We start from the raw sequence: 22,261 nt of genomic DNA, 5'->3' as shown, positions 1-22,261 counted from the left end.
ATTCTTAAATGCTAAGTCCCAGTTCCCTCCTCTGTGAAATGGGGCTGACAGTACTACCTAAATTGTAAGTTTGTAGTCTAAAATTTTTCTGAAAGCTTATTGTAAGCTGACAGTGTTCTAAGGGACTTGATAATAAAAAACAACAATTAACATGCATTGAAATTGAGCATTAAGTATGTGCCAGGCATAATGCTAAGCACGATACATTATCTCATTTAGTCCTCAGAATAATCCTATAAGGCAGGTGGATTTCTTTTAATCCCCATTTTACAGATGAGGAAACCAAGGCTTGGGGAGGCAAGGAAGCTTGTCCATTGACAGCCAGCCTTATGGCAGAGACAAGATCTGAAGCCAGGTGTCTCTGAGCCCAGAATATGCAACACTAATTGCTCACTCTATTAATGCCTTCCAAGAAAGTCAGAGTATGTGCATGTGTGCGTCTTGAATGGGGGGAAGCAGGCGGAAAGCCAGGTTTCAGGGAGAAGAGGAAGGAGTGGGAGTTGAGCAGTTAGGAGAGGCTTCCCTTTCGACAAGTCTAGTGTTGAAAAAAAGAGAAAATCTCATAACTTGAACACTTCTTCAGGGTTCCTGTTCAGGGTGAAAAGAGGAAGAACACATCGGCTTCACTGAGTATTGGGAGCAAGAACGCAGATGCAACATCTACGTAACACTGTCTTTGTGTATCAAGAGGATGCACAGACTACTGCGGGCGCAAGGGGAGGGGGGAGGACTGGCTGTCAGAGAGTAAGGATTAGCTTGCAGTAGAGAGATGGGAAAGGAATCTTCCAGCAGAGGGAATGAGAGTAACAGAAGAATATAAAATCTCAGATTTGAACAAGGAACTGCATGCAGTTGTATGAATGGTTGGGCAACATTTGCTCATAAGCAGGAGGCAAGGAATTCTGGGAATGAAGGCTAAAGAAAGCTTTGGCATCAAGGTCCTAGAAGGTCTAGAATTCCACGTTAAGAGCTCTGACTTCATCCCATGGGTCGCGGAGAGCCATTTTACCATAGGGGACACTCAGCATGTTTGCAGATTATGAAGGAAGCTTTGGGGTTTGTAAGAAGGAGCCTGTAGAAAAGGGAAGACTGAGACAACAGAAAATAGAACACTCCTTCAAGGATAGAACACAGAGTTGAGGACACAAGTAAAGGGATTATTAGGTTTGGAAAACAGAAAGTATAATTCTTTCTTTGGCATGAGAAAAATTATGATGAGGAAGAAAAGTGATAATGCTCACCCAGTAGATGCTGAGTCTGGATTCATGATGGCAATGGGAAAAACAATAGCTAATATTTGTTAGGCGCAGTGCTGAGTACTTTCTGCCTTGTGTTACACACTCCTTACAACCACCCATGAGGTTGGTAATTTTATTATCCCCATTTACAGACGTGGGAGCTGGGGTTTCAGGTTAATACAATGAAGGTCAGATAGCCCATAACAGGCAGAGTCAGAATTCAAACCTAGTGAAGCAGAGTGCAAGTCAGTGGTTGTCTGGACCGAAGACAGCAGGAGACAGACATAAAGATTGAGTGGAGAAAAGAAGAAAATGCCAGGAATAAATACCACTAAGTAATGTAACAAGAATCAGGCAGAGATAAAACACTGAAGACTGGGATGTGTGGTGAGTACAGCTTTAGGTCTGGAAAACCTATAGAACTGATATTCTTAAATTTGGAGATTAAAGGAAAATAAAAAGCTGAATCTCAGTAAGCATTTCAATGATTAGGAGTTCAATCAGTTAAAGGCGTCATATATTCTAGGAGAACGACAACTGAAATTACTTTTGACAGAAAGAAAACTATGAATTCTAATAGAAATAAGAGAATCTCAAGCCTGCACGAGGCCTGAAGAAGTCAGAGTAATTTATCCCCAGCCTCAGGCAGAATTACCATAAACCATCCGAGATAGATACATTTTTTCTGTATTAAATGACTTTCAGAAAAGGAAGGTTTTCCATAATTTTCCCTGGTAACTCATTGTTGTGTTTAATAATTTCACTGTCAAGAAGCTATTTCTCATATTCTGTCTCACCCAGGATTCTATGGTTTCAAATCCATTTCCACATTCATTTCATCAGGGGGTAGTGCATAGCTGCTTCTGTCCACTGCAAGATATACTTAACCATGATTATGGTCTGACTTCAGACTTTCAGCCTCTGAACTAAATACAGTCTCTTTGATTTTAAAATATGGTTGGTCCGCTTTAGAAAAACTATCTTTAATTCTCTGCATCTCTTTCTTGTCATAAAACAGCCAGGCTAAATGTGATAGGAATATTACTGTATGAAAACAAGATAAAGCCCTGTGTCTGTATCTCACAATGAGATTGTGAATGAAAGAGAAATATTAGGATTGGGAGATGAGCTATACCTTAGTGTGTGAGCAATGTGGCATTCAAGAGAGAATATTAAAAAATATCCCATATTCTCATATAAAATAAGGCATTTGTGATAGGTTTATTAGCATTTAAGAATAGTATTTCATAGAGTAATGGAAGAGGTGAAAAGACACACATGTTCCAGATATCACTGAACTACAAGTCCTATTGTAAAAACTAAACTTCAACAGTCTCTGAAGCAAAACATTCCTAGAAAAAGAACCGTTGATACTGGAAGTTAATAGGTCTAACGTAATAGGCATACATCTAACTCCGAAGTAAGGCTCTCAGCTCAGTTGTGAATAAAGCAATCTTGATTGGCTCATATTACTTCATCAAAGTGCTTCTCAGCACTATCTTGTGCATATAATTAATTGCACTAGTAATGTTTTCTTCAATCCAATCCAAGCGAATGCTACTAAGGCAAATAAAGCATCATAAAAACCAACTCCTAAAGTCCTTATCAATAATATTTATTATGGTAGGTATGATGCTTCCTTTTGACACACATAATCTGAGGTTCCATTAATATAAAAGCTGGAGCAGCCAGAAATCTACAATGCACGAATCTCTATGAGTTGGCACTTTGATAATTCACTCACACGATGTTAACGGATGGTCAATAATGACCTTGAGAATCTCTAAGAAAATGGTAAGAAAAGAATAGAAAAAGGGTGTAAAAAATTCATTAAGGCTGGCGTTTTCAGGAAAGAATAAAAGCAGGGCTTGAAATGGAACATGAAGAACTGGGAGGTTCAAGATCGAGAAAAAAGTGTAAGGCACTCCTGGTAGAAGAAATCACATGAACAAAACACAGATGTGTGTAGGTGCACACGGTGGGCTGAGGTCTGTCAAAGGAAGATGACACATCTGGAATTAACTGAAATATCCATTCCCTCTCACACTTTAATACCACATAATATTTCAATAACATCAACATTTTATGTCTTTTCAACAAATATTATACCTGAAGTGTGTTTCTCTGCATTCATAACTTTAAAGGCTTGTCAGTAGAATTAATGCAGTTCCTAGTGTTCAAATCTGTTAAATAAGCTAATCTTAGAGTTAAGGGGCAATTTTTAATAAAGGAGATAAAATCCTTTGTACTAAATCAGGCTATCCACAGGGCTGCAAAAAACTTAACCACACCTGTTATTTGTAGTCTCATAAAAATATGAATGTTAAAAATTATCCTAAATCTATGCAAATATTGTTTGGGCGTGATTTTTAACTTAATTCCTCACATAAACCTTTGAATATAAGGGAAAGCTGAGAAAATGCCAAGAATTTAAAAAATTAGATAGTATCTAATTAACTTAGTCAAGTATCACACTAAATATTACACAGACTAGCGATGGTTTATCCAGTATACATATATCATTTAACCAATTTGAAATTCCATAGAAAACAGCACAACAGATTTCTTAATGAAAATTAATATTCGAATAATATTATGGACATATTTTTACCCCTAAATAAATTTCATGTGATGCTGTGTACCTTTAAGATTGCAAACAAATTAAAATACAGTATTGGCTTGGCTTACCTCTCTATCAAGTCCAGCTGCCACTGTGATAATATCACCAGTCTCATTGTTGATTGTAAACATGTTGGGCGAAGGGGTGCTTGGAGCCTGGGACAGGATTCTGTACCTCAACATCCCATTTAGGGCATTTGGATCATCAGCATCAATGGCAGTGACCGTCATCACATATGTTCCTAGACACAGTACACACGGAAAATGAATGGTCACCCTTCACTTCAGGGTCCCCTCAATAGAAGGTACCTTTTCCATCAATCTTGCTTAACTTTCAAAACATGCATTTAGTCACTTAGATTTGATTCAAGAGCAGTACTCACTTTAAAAAATATAAAACATGGTTTAGATACTTGAAAAAGAAAATGATAAAAAATTTATACATTTATAAAGACTCAATTTTTCCATAACTTAGAAGACAAATTAACTATATGATTCAAAGAAAGGATCACTTCAGACCTTCACTTATATAAGATGCAAATAATAATATAGATGCCATTAGAAACATATTTTATGGCTACTGATTCCTTCCCTCTGCCATATTTTTTTTCCCCATTATGCGATAACGCCTAAAATGACATGCTGAGCAAGATTCTCTCCAGTGCCTAAGTCACTTTCTGAAAGTAAGCTGTGTGCATAATGATGCACACTCCATTGACTCAGGTCATAAGGAGTGATTCCATGCATTACTGTTTTGGTACATGGAATAGGGGTTTGGCATTGTGGTTCACTATTTCCCAGGAGATTACAAGAACACTGTAACAATCTCAGGGACTTCAACTTATTAGATATTTTGGAAAGGAAATCTACAAAGCATTAGGATCAAATAAATTCAAACTAGCTAGACAAACTGTGTAATTTAGGAGTAGAAAGAAAAGTAGTTACTGTATAAGATAGTTTTCCTGTGGGGTATTCATAAGACCTGGATTACAAAATCTTCCATCTCCAGCTTACCTTCTTCGTGAGTATTCTAAGCTCGGTTCTACTAGAGCCTTTACAGCTGTTGTCCCCTCTACATGGTACATTTTTGCCCCCGAATTAACTGAGGTTTGGCCACATTATTCAAATCTCTTTTCAGAGCTTGTCCCTCTAAAGAAGACACTCTTTGATTATGCGCCATTCCTCTATCTTTAAGTTTTTCCGAGCTTTATTGCATATTTACTGGCTTGCTTGCCTTTTATTTTCCTCCCCTATTAGAATTTAGGCTCCGAGAGGGCAGGAACTAGCTGGTCATTGCTGTACCCACAGTGCTGGAACAGTGCCTGGCCCACAGCACGTGCTCTCTAACAGTTGTTGTATGAATGAATGGACAAATGAATGAATGACCAGTTAAAACAAAACGCAGGTTTCAGAATCTTGAACCGAAATATTGATTAGAAGGCAGTTTAACTCAAGATTCATAACATTATCAAACCTTGTCTAGAAGGATGTTTTCAACCATACAGAATGACCACAGGAAATGCATTCATGAAATGTCTACTTCTCGTGATCATTGAGAGTCTTTTATTCATGAGAGGCTTTATGGAAATGCATGGTCAAATGCATAGTAAATATATGTTTAATGGTTTATTTTTGACTTTTTTTTGGTAAAGCAGTACTTTTAACAAAGTTAGAACTAACAGAGGGAAAAAGAAAATAAATAATTTTAAAAAACCAAAAAACTTCCCCAGGCAAAAAAAGCCTGTTCATTTATGTTTAGAATATGTGCATAAGACTCGTGTTTTGTAAGGATATGTTTAACATACTTTGATTTTACAGTATTTTGATTTTGATTTTCACAGTATTTTAAAATACCAAAGAAAGCTACTCTGAAAATGCGACTCAGAAGGAGCCACAGATGGTTGAACTTCCTGCACAGGCCTGTCCTCCCACTCCAGCCGGCCCCTACCCTCATCTCACTTCTTTCTGAGGATACCGCCAAGTGTATCTGGACCAAGAAAACTATCCGTTTAAGGCACAGCTGGTAATATTTATCAATTGGCTTATGCATAAGGGAGGTATATAAACTGGTATAGATGACAAAAAATATGTAGCCCAATTTGAAATGTTGAAGCTTTTTTAAATATAAAAAAATATAAGATAGCTAATTAAATCTCTCTAACCACCAAATCATCTCAGGAAGGTTGGTGAAACACTTCCTTTTATCACGTCTATACCAACTGATTTTCTTCTCCACTAGTTTTTCAAACTCAATAAGCCTTTCTAGCCTTGCTATTCTCCTCTGACTGAAGTCTACAGTGCTTCAGGACAAGAATCTAAAATCTTAGTCAAACATCCCTTCACAATGGTGAGAGGCTATTGGCAACTGCTGTTTCTAGGCTGGGTCACTTTCCATGACACTAGTGTAACAGCAAGAGCTGCAGAAGACAATAGGGTCATCTTGAACATAAAGATCCAGTGTTGCAAGAGAGGGCATCATCACAGCTGGCACCACGGCCCTTCCCAGCTTTTCCCTCACTCACTGCCTGGTCCCGGGAACAACAAGCATTTTAAGACTCTCCAGTTGAGTTTTAGTTGCTGCGACAACTAATACGATAAAATCTGTACTTTATGAACAGAAAGTCCCTGGTCCTCAGGAGCTCACTTTCTAGCTGCACTGACTACATCAACCACAGCAGAATGAAAGGATCCTATAGATTCTATAGTATAGAATCAGAGACTGAAGTGTATATTTTTGCAGGGGTGGGAAAAGTTATTGTGGGCAGTAGAGTGATATGGTTGTTTTCTCTCTTCAATCAGTTTTTCCCTAAGTTACTTTGCTTTTTCCCTAAAAGCATTAGGAATGAAAGAAAATGACATCAAAAAGCTCATACGATTTCTCCTCTTCTTATATAACAGCTCAGGATAATACCACTTTTCCTGAAGTCATTTCCAAATTATTATCTTCAAACTTACCAGGCTTTGATCCCTCAGGAACTGTCCCATTCCAAACCTGGTGTAAGAACTCCGGTCTGTTATCATTCATATCAATGACATTGATGACAATGTCAATGGGGTTCTCCACTTGATTTCCATTAATATCCACTGCATGTGCCCTCAACTGCAAGTAATCGGAAAACAAAACTATGTAGTACCAGATTTACGTCTTGAGTGAGAAAGGAAAATATGCAATCACCATGCTACCAAAATAGCAAGGATGGACTGAGATACTGAAAAATAAAAGCTATTCTTCCCATCAAAACATAAGTGAGCCAAATTCCATGTAATTAGGGTAGAAAAAAACTAGCAAAAAGCCACTACTTACTATCTGTTAGGCATCGCACTCAGAGCTTTATGGATTTTAACTCATTTAATCCATATACTAAAGAGTGAGGGAGAAATGATCTGCATTTGAAGGTGAGGAATCGACCTTAAGAAAGGCTAAGTGCCTTAGCTCCGTCTACTGATAGAGCCCACATCCAAAGCCAGTTCTGTCCAGCTCCCAAATGCCTTTCACTAAATCAGTACATATGAGTCAGGCTAATTAAAAAAGTGGCACTGGCACAGAGTAGTCACAGAAATCGAGAGAACAGAAGAGAATCTAGAAAGAATAAGGTGTGTGTAGGAATTTTGATACTAGGTTTTTTTTTTTAATTGTAAAAAGTGCTCATAAATGTTAAAAGGATCTATAAATATATATAAATATATAAGTATAAATATATAAATATAAAAGGATATACACTTATAAATGTATATATAATACATAAATATAACTATATATAATTATGTATATAAAAATATATAAATATATTATATATAAATATATAGGTATATAAATATAACTATATAAAAAATATATGCTCATAAATGTTCTAAGTACATCAGTATATGTCCCTCTCCCAGGCCTGAATTCTCAGTTTTATAGGTGTTTTTCTAGAAATTTTATCTTTTCTTTTCTTTCTAAACAAGTATAATCACTTAGCTATTCTTGTCAGAGAATCTTCAAAATCTTTTCATCCAACACATTAGACCCATTTCACTCTTTTCAATGGCTGTGTAGCATTCCGTTGAATTGTTTCTTTTCAACAGCAATGCTTCTATGGTTTTCCTGTTAAGTATGATGCTGGCTGTTGGTTTCTGTTGGATATGCTTTATCAAGTTAAAGAAGCATCAATATATCCCTTTTTTTATAAATTCAGAGGTTATTTAACACACGAAATATAGTAAATTTTATTATTTCATTTTTAACCACCTATGGAAATAATCGTTTTTTTCTCTTGACTTAATATATTATATTACATTAATAGATTATTAATACTGAAACATTCTCACAATTCTATAATTTTAGTTTTTGAGGGGTATCATTCTTTTATGTGCAAGTAATGAGAATCTGGAGAGCAAGAATTCACACAAAAACTGACCGGAAAATATTTACTTCCTGAGTTTTAACCACACGAGTTCAGATAGTGAGAATTCATATAGGTAGAGATATTGAGAATTTTCTGTGTTGATATTATTTACACTTATAAATTAGAGACTAGTCTCATTAGAGGCTGATCTACTGTGTGCTATCTTTATCAAGTTTCCCTATTAATGTGATGTCTTTGTGAGAAGTTTGAAAATTTTACTTCTTTATGTTTTTAGAACAATATGAAAAGCATCAGAATTACATTTTCTACAAGGATTTTAAAAGCATTGGTAGATAAAACCATTAAGGCCTTTGGGAAGAGGGAGTGTTGAGTAATATGCAGAACTGAAACATTTTAAATTTCTCATATGCTTATTTATCTGCTAGATCTAGGTAGGTGTTGCTCTGCCACATATCAATATTTCAATAATTTCCAAAACTTCAATAATTCTTAAAGTTTGCATAGGTGCAAAACTTCAACAAATATATGAATGGGCAAAATAAGAATCTAAAAACAAACACGTGCTTACGTGGAATAAAAAAGTTTTGAATGATGGTAGAGATGATAAATCAACGGGAATACTAATTCAACATGTGGGACAACTGGGGGCCATAAAGGAAAAACAAAGTGGATCTTTATCCCTCTCTCCTTTTACTAAAAGAAACTCTACAGAGCTTAAAAATTTAGATGCAGAAAAAATAAATACAAGAGATAAAATTGGGGAGGCAAGCATCTTGGAGTAGGGAACGCTTTTATAACCATCTCTAAGACCAGAACACATGATGAAATTTTTAAAAAATTTTTAAAAAATCAAATTTTACAATGCAAAAACTATAGGTTATAGTGGGGTAAAAGTTACTGACAAAGTTTAAAAATAAACAACAGAAGGAGAAAATATGTAGCAAATCAAGCATGTCACTAGATAAACGGTTCTTAATAAGAGTAAGAGAAAGAAACAATTCAAAAGAAAATTCAGCATAAGACTGGAATAGGGAATTCACTTTGGATATTCAACTTACACAACTTAAAACATCAAGATAAATTTTTTACAAGTAATACTGGCAATAAATAAATAATGCCTGGGATTGATAATGGTGTGGAGTAAGTATGTCTCTTACATGGTGGGCAGGTAGTGCAATACCATGCAACCATTCTAGAGAGCAATTTCACTGTATTTATCAAAATAATTCTAGTTTCAGGAATTTACTCCATGGATATAACGAGAAAATGTACAGAGAGATTTTCATCGCCAGATTATTTATAGATGCAAAACAAAATAAAAAACTAAATTACCCAAATATCTACCAATAAATAATTCGTTAAGATTATGTTACATTCATTCAACAGAATAATTTGGAGCAATCAAACATGATGGCATAAATAAATAATGATTTAGTGACAAGGAAAGATGCTAAATCTTATGATTACTAAGTGAAAAAAGCTGGTTTCAGAGAAAGATCCCAATTTCAAAAGAATATATTTATGAATCTATGCATAGAGAGACATCTTACAGTACATCACCAAAATGTTTAAAAAACAGAAAAAGGTTAGTTTTATGTCCTGGGACTACAAATCATTCTTACTTTCTAATTAATACTGAATTATTTGAAAAGTTTTCTTTTTCTATTATTGAAAAGTTTTTACAATGTGTATATATTCTTTTCTAAAAGAAAATGATACTTTCATTAAAAGTTTTAGTTATTCAAGTAGAAATTGGAGAAGTAATAAAGATCAATTGAGGTTTCTATATTAAACTCATCAAAAAAATTGGTGAAATCTTGTTTGAGGAAAATGTGCAAGCATGGCTAGAAACAAAGGAAAGAAAATGCCTCCTGGAATTTATATTTTAATACTAGGTAATTCTTGAGTTTTAAAATACTCACTACAATATTATTTTTTAATTGGGAAAACTAGCTTCAAATATATACATATATTAAAAAATAGGAACATATAACTATATACAAAAAGTTATTATAACTCAACAAGAAAATGAATAAAATAGAATAATAAAGAACATAAAAATTAACATAAGAAATATAACTAGATAATATATCTAAGAAAGACTGCTCAGACTGCAGATGGATGAAACCAAGTGTTGGCAGGGTTATGAGGGAAAGGAAAATCTCAATTTCTGGTAGGAGTATCAAAATGGCATTTCTTTCTAGAAGGGATACTGCCAAGAAATAACAAAATAAAAATGTGCTATTCACTTTCTAGGACTCTATTTAATCAGACCAGCAGGAACAGATAAAGTAGGCAAGCACAGATGCCCATTAGTAAGAAACAGTTATTAAAATTATAGTCTGTACCTTCAATGGAATACCATGCAGTCATTAAAAGTTTTGTGATCTCTATATAATTTATACTCAACACTTTTGACCCCCTTCGTGTAAATTTGTTCTCATAATCTTAGCCACATTCACATGTAAAGAGATTTTAGGCAATTTTGCTTTCTTCTTTGGTACTGTTTTTTTTCACCATGAGCATTATCAATTCCACATAAACAATAAAATTATTACAATAAATTGAAAAGGCTACAAGATCATTTCTAGTGTTAAAACGCTCAGCATCAAAGCTTTGAGATTGTTATGAGAGGCAAATATTAAACTCTGCACACATTTAGAAGAGTATTAATACACAGAATTGTCAGCCGGTTGAAATCTTACATGAAACCGGGCTATCAGCTCTCGATCCAGAGGCTTGGTCACTGACAGCTGACCTGAGATGGGGTTGATAATGAAGATACCAGTTGGAGGCTGGTCAGCTCCCGGCCCAGTCACGCTATACCTCAGTGAAAGGTTTTTATCTCTATCAGACCTGATCTGTGGATCAAGAAGACAATCACATTAAACGAGAGACTAAATGAGCTCATTATCAGATTTCATGCCACACCGCTTGCCCTTTTTCAGTTACAAACTTACACCATTTCTTCCCAGAAAACCACTGACACTTTCCCAGCCCTGTTCCTCCTCCTTGCTTCTTGGTGATGGGCTTCAAAAAAGAGATGTCACCTATCACCAGAAAGACTGGGGGCAACGTTAACATCTAAAAGAACACTCACCAGGAGCAGTGCAAAAAGTCAAAATGAAGGAGTGTCAGTTTTTAAACAGAATCAAATTCTATCTTGGGAATTCGTAGGTTAGAATATTTAACCCAGTAACAGGTGTTCAATTTAATGAAAATAAAAATTGCTTACCTTTGGGCATCAGTTAAGATAGGAAATAATTGTCTAACCATGGTGTGAAATAGCCTCACATGGGGACCCGAAGATTATGGCCGAGCCCAGAAGTCAGATTTTTGTACTTGGATTGTATTGACATATTCATCACAACCACAGCTTTCCATATCATTTTAAGGTGGCAACTACCACCCCTAATTCTTTATTAACAACAAAGCAAACAAGAAATGATTTTAAAATATATTTCCATACTCTCAAAAATTATACCCGTTATAGGCTCACTGCCTCTTCCTCCAAATTCAACAATGCCCAGGAAAAGTAAGGTTATAGATGAGCAGTCATAGGAACAGGCTAACGACAGGAAGGAGGAAGAACCACACAGGGAAAGGGACAATTGGGCAACACTACTTAGAGGTGAGAATAAGAGATAGTTATGCACTAGGTAAATACACTTAATCTAGTAATAGAATCTAGTTTATTTTTTTCCTAAGTTGAGGCAATTCCTCATTCTCCATCAAAACAGGCAAATAGAAAACACCTTTATTTGGGGGTTATGCCACTCATTGTTAAACTGAATTAGAATACGCATTAGAACAGAATATACAACACGAATCAATGACTATTAAAAAATACAGCTTTCGGTAAGTATGCATTGGAATGTGAAATTAATCATATACAGAAACATTTACTGTCTAATAAACGGGAATACAGTCACTTTGTCTTATTTTCCTTTTGCAATAAATAACGGGTTGCTAATTTTACTAAACATGTAGAAACATCTGTAATTTTTTCTCTGTGTCTGATGGTATGCATTTAGAGTAACTGAAAAAAAACTTACTTGTCAGATTTGAAAGCCTATGTTTTTGCACAGCCCCAGGGATTCTGTTAATGGTATCAGAGGTCATTTTTTTTTTCTTTAAAAAACTCTCAAATGCACTTGGTACTGGCATTTTTAGCAATGATTGCCCCTTTATTTTTCCTTTGGGCCAAAAGTTATCTGCAGAGGGCAAAGATCGTCAAGGAGGGCAGCTTTCAGGGAAGGAAGCTAAGGTGTGGTGTTGTGGGCTGTGAATGCATGGTGGACTCACACAGTGAAAAAACAAGCAGAGGCTCTCTATAACACCGTACACATTTCATCTACTCAAAAACATATTTGTCACAAACTCTACCTTGTGAAAAAATAGACAAAAGCATTTTGAACATACACTTAACACACGCCACAGAGACAATTCAGATTGTGCCACCCTACCCTATAGGACCCGCTCTACCTACAAATAATCTAACAAAAAAAACAAGCAGAGGCTCTCTATAACACCGCACACATTTTATCTACTCAAAAACATATTTTCAGTACAAATGTCACAAACTCTACCTTGTGAAAAAATAGACAAAAGCATTTTGAACATACACTTAACACATGCCACAGAGACAATTCAGATTGTGCCACCCTACCCTGACGAGCTCTTGAGGAAAAGGGCCTCTGGAGTTTTCCGGCAAGTTGATTGGAGGGATAACCCAGTCTCTCTTCTGCCTTTGTAGATGGCCATTGTGCTTAGTCGATTGCCTTGGGAATACTATCTCTTCAATTTCTTGTGATTCCTTGGCATGAAAATATAAAAAGACATTCCTGAGTTCTAGGAAAAACAATTTCCTGAAAGCATATCAATATCAATGGACACCTGAAAGTTCATTTATGAACAAGAAAATAAGTCTGGAAGCCCTTTCCTTGTCCCCCCATTAAAATGAGAGAACACACCACAAAATTTTGGCGTTACGCTGCTCATTGAAAAACTGAATTCCAAACAATTTATTATGTGGCACAGCTGTGTAAACTATTTGCAGTTTCCATAAACCATCTTAGATAGTAGTTAATATTGAGCAAAATTTAATAGTACTCTTTTATATATTTCTCATTAGTTTAAACCACAGTTCAGGTAACGTGCTACTGTACATTAAATTTAGATCTTGATGTGCTAAAATATAATTTGAATTCCAAGAGAAGTTTAATACATACTGCTAAGGAATGTCTCAAATATTTATGACCCTATTAAATCCCACAGAATTAATGCTGTAATTATTCTAAACCTATGTCAGCCATGATGGATGCTGCAGATGACCCACTTTGCACATTGGGTATTAATCTCTGCTGGATGTCAACATTTTCTTCTGTTTCTCCCTATATCTGTAGACATTTCAGCCATTAGCCCTTGCTGCTTCAGTGCAAACACCCAAGCTAGTTTGCTGGAACACAGCGAACCAGCAACCACAACAAAAACATCTTTTCCCTCGATTAGTTACCAGTTCCTCACTTTATAGTACCCAAATGACATGATTCCCCTTAACGCTTAACAGATCGACAAATTACATTTCACATAATGAACATCCAGCATTGGGATAAGAGAAAAATGATATCTTTTCATTGGATACATTTACTCATATTTGATTATGGGTGTGTATATCACATTTACAGTGAAATACCAGAAATGAATGTGTGTATTCCTATCTTTCACGGTACAATAAATATACAAAATGTAATAGTCATAGTTCATAAAAGCATGAACTTCAGAACATATGGGTATGGAGCCCTCACGTTTGTTTAGATTAACTCAAAGAACTAGAATATTCAGAAACTAATAATGTTATCCTTACTGTAATGTTATTATTACATTATCTTTACTGGAGAAGTTATTGTATCTTATTAAAAATTCCCAATATAGTGACTTACACAAAATAAGCACTCAGTAAATGGTTGTTGAATTTAATCAAACTGTACTCGGTTGGAAACATACTTTATTTTATCTTGGCTCATCGTAGCTTCCACCAGAGGGAGTACATCATTCCTAAAAGTCTTGTTCATGGTATAAATAATTCATACTCCCCAATTTGATTATTAAGGGACAAGACAAAAGCCCAATACTCTGAGCCAGAAATGCTTTCCTCTTACTACTGTAAATCTGTGCTTCCCAGCTAATAAATTTGACTGGTGACATCTTGCATAGACTTGTTTATTTTGTGGTTATATTTAACAGCTTGTGAAGCTTCTAAGAAATCTAAAACAAACAACAACTTCTAATTTAAATTAAGTTATAAATCTCAAAGTATAAACAAACCTTTCAAATACAATTTCAGATTGCTTTAAATATATTTAGTCTAAATATCTTATAAGATTAAAGGCACAACAAAATACTACTGAAGTGACTGAAGTTGATAATTGAAATATTGGCCATGCATCAATGTGACATAAAGTAAAATACGTATTTAGTCACACTGTAAAAATGATTTTTAAATGTAACTCCAAAGCCATATTTGGATACTTACCTTCAATGAATCCTCTGGCAAGGTTGGCTTGAGGCTCAATTTTACTGCTACTTGCCACTTTTCCTGAGTCTCTTTGTCTTGGGCATATATCAGGAACTTCGCATGCTCAGAGGAGAGGGGAAAGCTTCTCACAGCATATACCATGCCATCTTCATCCACCTTAAAATCTGCCGGCTCACTGCTTTCATACTGTACTTTCCTTTTGCCATTGCAGTTGCTAAACTTTACTGTAAAAGATAATAAATATATAAGTCCAACTATCCTACAAAGGAAAAAATCACTCAACATCTAAATCTATATGCTGCTAGGTTAAAGGATAAAATACAATAACATGAAATGCAAAAGTCTTATTTTTGCGTTATTAAAGGAATTCTCATACTGGAGAATACCAGACTGTGGTTCTGAGTTGTCCCCTAGCGTCCCCTTGTTCCAAAGCCTTCCCTTTTCCTTCACATTCCCCTGGATCCTGGGCCTTCGGGTATACCTGCTCTTCCTCCCATGCCTCTCACTGATATTGCCTACCACTCCCTAACAAACTCCTACTCATCCTTCAGGACCCAGCTCCAAAGTCACTGAAGGTAGAACAGATCCCTTGTTCTCAGTCTTTATGTAGCAATCTGAGCTCTGCTACCACAGCTTTATAGCCATGCCTGACACTCACTGTGAGAGGTACCTCTGGGCGAATTTTCTTAGCTATCTTATATACCCTGCACAGTTCCTGGCACATAGTTTTAACATCTAATCTTTTGAATAAATGCTTAAAGGAAGAAAGCAATTAACATTCATCAATGTTGAATGCCCACTATGCTCTAGAATTATAAGACTTTATGGTAACTAAAAGGTGAATAATTTGCAATTTCTAGTCCTTATGGTGCTTATAGCTCTATGAAGCAGTAACAATTTTATAAATTTCAAACAAATGAAAATAAAGGTGTATTTCAAAATAAATTTTAACTAAAAAATCCATATCTTTAGAACTAAAAAGATTTCAGTATCTTAATTATCTCTATATTACATGTAATGACTTAAAATTGGAAAAAAATAAAAGCAACGTCAATCAGCTTAAGTCTCATAGGACAGCAAAACAAAAGTTCAACTACGTCCTTAGTCATGGAGCACTAGACAGGTTCTAAATACAATTATAAAATAATAAAAATACTCTCTAAGGAAGATTATTTCCTTTGAAATCCGAAACCATTCTTTTTGCCAAAAAATTCTATGGGAATAGCATAAAGGGATCAAAGAAAAAGCAATTTTCTTTTCTGTAAACATGTGATGTTATGTCTTGACCACAATTACACAGAATACATTGTGGAATGCAATTAATAGGTAGACATTACAAAATAGAATCATATATACCTTTTGCATTTTTCAAGGATCTGAGTAAACTTTTTCGAACTCCCAACCCACACACAAATAGGTGACAGCTATTTTGTTTCATTAATATAAATTCACTGAGATGTGCAGCAGACCACAGACAAAATAACATGCATGCTTATTTCCCTCAGTAACTGTAAAAATCCGTGCTAATGGTAATAAAATACTGAATATATTATTTCCCACATATTCCCACATATATCATCCTTCATCTTTCAAACATTTCACAATGAAAATAAAAGCTGTATCTCACACTGAATTATGTTAAACCAAAATATTTGTCTTTGGAGTAGAAGCATCGCAAAAGATACTTAATTACCCCATCTTACTTGCCGTGTGATTTGAAAGTGAAAAATGGGAACCTTTTCTACAGAACAATGCCATCTACTGCTTGTCTTTTATTCAAGACAACAAAATGAAAAGTAAAATTGTTTTTGAGAATCCTGCTGAGAAATCAAAATGAAAGACTTTTACTCTCTCTCTGTATGAAAAGTACCTTTTATATCATAAAAGGTATTCACGATACTTAAAAACATATAATCTGGATCAGAAAATTATACACTCTTCCACACATTCTGGTTCACTCTTACTACTGCAGCGTTAATCCTTATCAAGTCACACCTGGACTGTGGCATCTGCCTGCTCGATGGCCCTGTGCTCCAGGTCATTGTGCACTCACTCCTAGACTAAGCCTCTGCTGTTTGGTCAGGTCTCCTCCCTGCTTAGTATCTGCACCACCATAAGTAAACTCTCTCACCTGCTCTACAGTGCTCTCTCAGCCTGCTCACTGAGTCTCTTCAGTTTTGCTTACATCTTCTTCTAAAACATATTCTGCCCAGTCAGACAGATTCCTCAGTCATTATAAATTATAATGACTTGCAGCCCACTCCACGCTCATCACCGTTTTTGGAATGCCTCCCCACCCCAATCTCCATGCCACAGCCCCAAAGCCAGGCCATCATTTGGGGTAAGAGTCCACTGCGATATCCTTTGGAAGATGGCAGCCTATGCCCTCATTTGGGAAGGCTCTGAAATTTTTATTTTCACTGTATCTGTTTTGCATTTCCTGTCCACAGAAATATATATATTAGTACTTTATTTTTACTATAATAATAATAAATAATGTCTACTATTAATGGTTTCATGTGACTAGATTTTCTCTTCGTAAGCAGACAGTAAACTCATTTTGGCTTCCTGACACTGAGTCTTGATTCTTTGGTTTCCTATAACAACCAGCAGTTCATTAATTATCCATACGTCAATTGTATATAGCTTAATGTCTCACAACTTTTCAAAAAACTGGAAAACAGACTGGAAACTTAGAAGTATGCCCAGCCTGCAGTAGCAACATTCGGCAACAATAAAAAAAAAAAAAGAGGGTCTTCAAATATTTTGGCTTTGTAGTAGGTTGTTGGTAGTGAAAGAAAATGAATTAACATTTGTTGAGTGTCAGGCATTGGACACCACATTTAGGATTATGTTATCGACTTTAACCTCAACAATAACCTCCCGAGGTAGGAGTCACTACTTCAGTTATACAGAGAGAAAACTCTATGCCTGTGGCTGTTTGACTCCTGGTGGTTCTCTTCCCCACAAAGCCCAAAGGAATCTAACAAACCTCATGCCTCAAGCTATTGAAACCTAAACTTTTAATAAACAATAAAAGTAAAGAGATAACAAAGAGGCTTGACAAATGCTTGTGAAGAGAATAATGCAACATTTAGATCTCTGAGAGTACCAAAACAAATAGCTTATTAAAATGGAGTTCTTAAATTGGAGTAGAGCCCAATGTCCTACAGAGGGGATACAGTGGGAGCCCCCTATGGTAAGGTGAGAGTGTGGCAGGTGGAAGAGGAAAACTCACGCCCACTGTTGCTCTGACTATTCTGTTAATCTGCTACTCAGCTACCTATTTGGATTCAGGTGTCAGAATGATGCAGGGAGGGAAAAAAGAGGACTTTGAAAAAATGCATTGACAAAGAGGAAAAAAAATGTGCCTTTTCCTACAAAGAGTCACTGCACATCCTATGACTGAGAAGTGGCTGACCGCGGAAATCGGACACTGGAGAAAACACTTTGGAAGAAATTGCGTAAAAGTCAGTTATTTGAAATCAATTAGTTTTGCTATCACCTCTGCCTCTAACCTATAACCAATATGAATTGATTTAATATAACTGTTATTAAATTCTTCTGGGTTTTTTAAACAAATCCTAATTCTTATTTGCTCTCTATTAAAACAAACATTTTTGGCATTATTCAGGTTTAAAGAAATGTTTTGTATTACGTGATTCCCTCTGTACATTCAACCAGTGGAATTAACACCTTAACTGAAAATAAGTCAACTGCCAACTGAAAAAGTTCTTCGTGGTGAAACCTTGGTTCTGACTTCGTCCTGGGGTTGTGAGTTAATGCATGCACAGGGCCTGGCTTGCAGTGGTATGCTCAATCAACGGTAATCACGTTTTGATGTTTTCAAGTCACACAAATTAAAAAGCTTACTAATTTCAATGTTACGGAGTGAACTGGGTTCCTCGAAATTCCGATGTTGAAGTCCTAACTCCTAGTACCTTAGAATATAAGGGTATTTGGAGATATGGTCTTTAATGAGGTAATTAAGGTTAAATGAGCTTATATGGATGGGTTCTCATCGAATATGACTGGTGTCCTTATATGAAGAGGAAATTTGGGCATAGATGTGCATACACACAGAGGACACAGCAGGAAGGCGGCCATCTGCAAGCCAAGGAGAAAGGTCTCAAGAGAAACCAAATCTGCTGACACCTTGATCTTGGACTTTCAGCCTCCAGAACTGTGAGAAAATAGATTCCTGCTGTTTAAGCTGCCCAGTCTGTAGTATTCTGTTATGGCAGCCCCAGCAAACTAATACAATGGGTAACACATGAATTCCACTTATTAACCATGGGTCAACATTTGTTGCCTGCTGTTTTGTGAACTTATGACTTAGATGTAGCTAGAAATATTTTCTCAAATTTGACCAGATTCACTTTGGCCCTAAGACCAAGCACTGAAACTTACTCAAGAGGATTTTTTTACAAAAACATAGAAGTTGGGGAAAAAAGTGGAACACTGCTATGTTACAGAACATTAGTTATAGAATATATAACTATAATATATATATATTATATTCATAATTTATAAATTATATTTATTTATAATTGATAGCTTTTCAAAAGGTTTCCACAAGGACTATGACAAAATACATATACCAAAAGAACCAGTTAAACATAAAAAGGAGAGTAAACAGAAGCCATTTGGAAGGGATAAGGAGATATCCAAGGACCATGGTTTATATTATAATTATTAAAATTAGATTTAAAATTTAACTTTGAAGATGAGCAAAATAGGCAAACATCATAGACATCTGACTCTTGTGAGCAGGAGTATCTAGTTCACCGAAACTAAGCTGTTCCTGTTATGAAAACATTTTCCTAGTGGATGGTAGGTGAAGAACTCTGAACAACACAATGAACAGGATTTTCAACTTATATTTTCCAAAAAAACAAGCAGTTTTAACATTTTTAATATATGGGTTTTCAAGAAAAGGTGATGATAAATTTATCTTAAACTGAAATACATCCTCAGCAGTGAAGCTATTCTGTATGATACTATAATGGTGGATACATGACATTATGCATTTGTCAAAACTCATAGAACTGCACAACACAAAGCGTGAATCTTAATGTAAACCATGGACTTTAGTTACCAACAATATGTCATTATTCATTGTAACAAATGTGTCACACTAATGCAAGATGTTAATAATACGGAAAACTTTGGGGGTTGGAAGGATATGGAAATCTCTGTACTTTGTGCTCAGTTTTTCTGTAAACCTAGAACTGGTCTAAAAATAAAGTCTATTGGGACTGGTCCATTGGCATAGCAGTTAAGTTCATGTGTTCCACTTCAGTGGCACAGGGTTCACCTGTTTGGATCTCAGGCGCAGACCTACACACCACTTATCAAGCCATCCTGTGGCAGGTGTCCCACGTATAAAAAAGAGGAAGGCGGCACAGATGTTACCACAGGGCCAATATTCCTCAGCAAAAAGAGGAGGATTGGTAACAGATGTCAGCTCAGGGCTAATCTTCCTCAAAAAAAATAAAAAGTAAAGTCTTATTAATAACAAAAACCCCTCCTTACAGGTGATGGTTTAATCTGCTATGTGATTAGATGTTTGAAAGGAATGGATAGCTGTCAACATTCTCAGTCTCTTGCAAATATGAGTTCCAGCGAATTGCCTCAAGTTGCTATTCTTCGGAGCTGGATAATATAAGCGAATCAACAACTTTACATAAATACCCTCAGTTTGGAGATATTGATTAATGTTTCACACAAGTCATAATATTTTATCAGATAGATGTAATAAAGTTGAAATTCTAATATTTTTAAATAATCAAGAAACTTAACTGGAAATATTTTTCTGACAGAACAGTCTTCCTTACGTTAAAACATTAGTTTTGCTTAAGTGCTCAGATAACTCAAAGTAGAAACTCTAGAATTTTATAACATAGAGGAAAGGAATTAGTTTCCTTATACAACTGAAAAAACAGGCTTGATCCACTGGACTATTCAAATTTAAAACAACTCTATACAAAATGTTTGTGGCTGAAAACATCATCTTAACAAGAAATTCATTATCAGACCTATCGCATAGTTTGCATCCATAATATGTAGTTACTGTCTTCTAACCTACATAAAACTTTAACATGATTAATACAAAATTAAACATCAGAGAAATAATTATCTTAAAGTACTTTTTGACTCTTAAAGCGATACCTCAAATTAATGTTAACCATAAAACCATAATATCCTTATAAAATATTAACAGGAAACCACCGATCTTGTATATTAAATGTATTAGCAGCTAATAGCACTACATAAGCCATAGGAATGAAAATGTACAAATACACACATACGGTTTATAATTTTTGCTCAAATGAAACATCACACCATATTTAGAAACAATTATAAGAGAGCACTGTAAAATATTTTTGTGCCTAAAATTGCTTTTGACTTTTTATTGTTTTTTCCACATTGTTATTTTTAAAGGCATATTGGAAAAGCAGAAGTGGTTTCACAGTGTTAACAGAAGTTCTCCTTCCATAGACACAGAGCAATATTTGTTAATGAAGAAATGGGAGGGGGGAGAGGAGCTGTCTCAACAGTAAGTGTTTCACAGGTTTTTAATTTACAGATTCCAATGTAGCATGGTTACCAAGTCCAAGTTTGCTCATAAATCTGAAAAATCTTAGATATTCTTTCAACACTCCAGGTCCTTTCTTTCTTTTTTTTTTTTGAGGAAGATTAGCCCTGAGCTAACTACTGCCAGTCCTCCTCTTTTTTGCTGAGGAAGCCTGGCCCTGAGTTAACATCCTGCCCATCTTCCTCTACTTTATACGTGGGATGCCTACCACAGCATGGTGTGCCAAGCAGTACAGTGTCCCCACCTGGGATCGGAACCAGCAAACCCCGGGCCACCGAGAAGCCGAACGTGCAAACTTAACCGCTGCGTCACCAGGCCAGCCCCTCCAGGGTCTTTCTGAGTTTTAACTTGAGAAACAATTTTTCCTAGAACAACTGAGCAGCCTTCCAGGGCCTACCATCCTGTTCACACATGATCAATGGAATACACTAGAGAGAGTTTGGGAATGCCCAAATGGGCCATGGCAATAAAGTCATTATGTTTTCTTTATAGCATATAATTTTGATTAGAAAAATGAAATATAAAGTTTTAGGAAACATACTGACTATTCAATATACACAAAACTTCCAAATAAAATATTTAAAAAATCTTTAACGACAAATTTGAGCATCTTTTCCTGGAACTTACTTTTTATAACAAATTTTATGATTGAGATATCAAATTCTTGATAATTCTCCTCAATGAGAACTTTATTCACAAAGTTAGTGGTAGGAAATGGTAGCAAAGAATCCATCACCTTTTCTCTGATTGAAAGAAAGCTCTTTGTTGTCGTGAACCACCGGGGATACACTGATTAAATTTCATGGTCCTTCCTTTTCTTACATTAGCAAATACAATGGTGAAATTCCTTGTGGAAATGCAAAACTTTTCAAATTTTTTCATATTAAGTATTTTAAAATAATAATAAAACATTACTTCA

The 22,261-nt window shown here is 35.5% G+C and overlaps 1 protein-coding gene across 1 annotated transcript in view; it reads right to left on the bottom strand.

Moving 5' to 3' along the window:
• Positions 1 to 22,261, bottom strand: part of CDH2 (cadherin 2) — a 208,388-nt gene that overhangs the window by 43,628 nt on the left and 142,499 nt on the right. Inside the window, exons 3-7 of the mRNA XM_044774525.2 lie at positions 14,742 to 14,968; positions 12,876 to 13,022; positions 10,912 to 11,067; positions 6,813 to 6,957; positions 3,927 to 4,099 (exon numbers count right to left, since the gene is read on the bottom strand). Of these exons, the coding sequence (XP_044630460.1) occupies positions 3,927 to 4,099; positions 6,813 to 6,957; positions 10,912 to 11,067; positions 12,876 to 13,022; positions 14,742 to 14,968 (848 nt within the window). The remainder of the gene's footprint in view (positions 1 to 3,926; positions 4,100 to 6,812; positions 6,958 to 10,911; positions 11,068 to 12,875; positions 13,023 to 14,741; positions 14,969 to 22,261) is intronic.

This window comes from Equus asinus, chromosome 7 (assembly GCF_041296235.1).
Source record: "Equus asinus isolate D_3611 breed Donkey chromosome 7, EquAss-T2T_v2, whole genome shotgun sequence".
Taxonomy (NCBI): Eukaryota; Metazoa; Chordata; class Mammalia; order Perissodactyla; family Equidae; genus Equus; species Equus asinus.
Note: the sequence above shows the minus strand (reverse complement) of the source record. Positions and strands in the feature narration are given on the sequence as shown.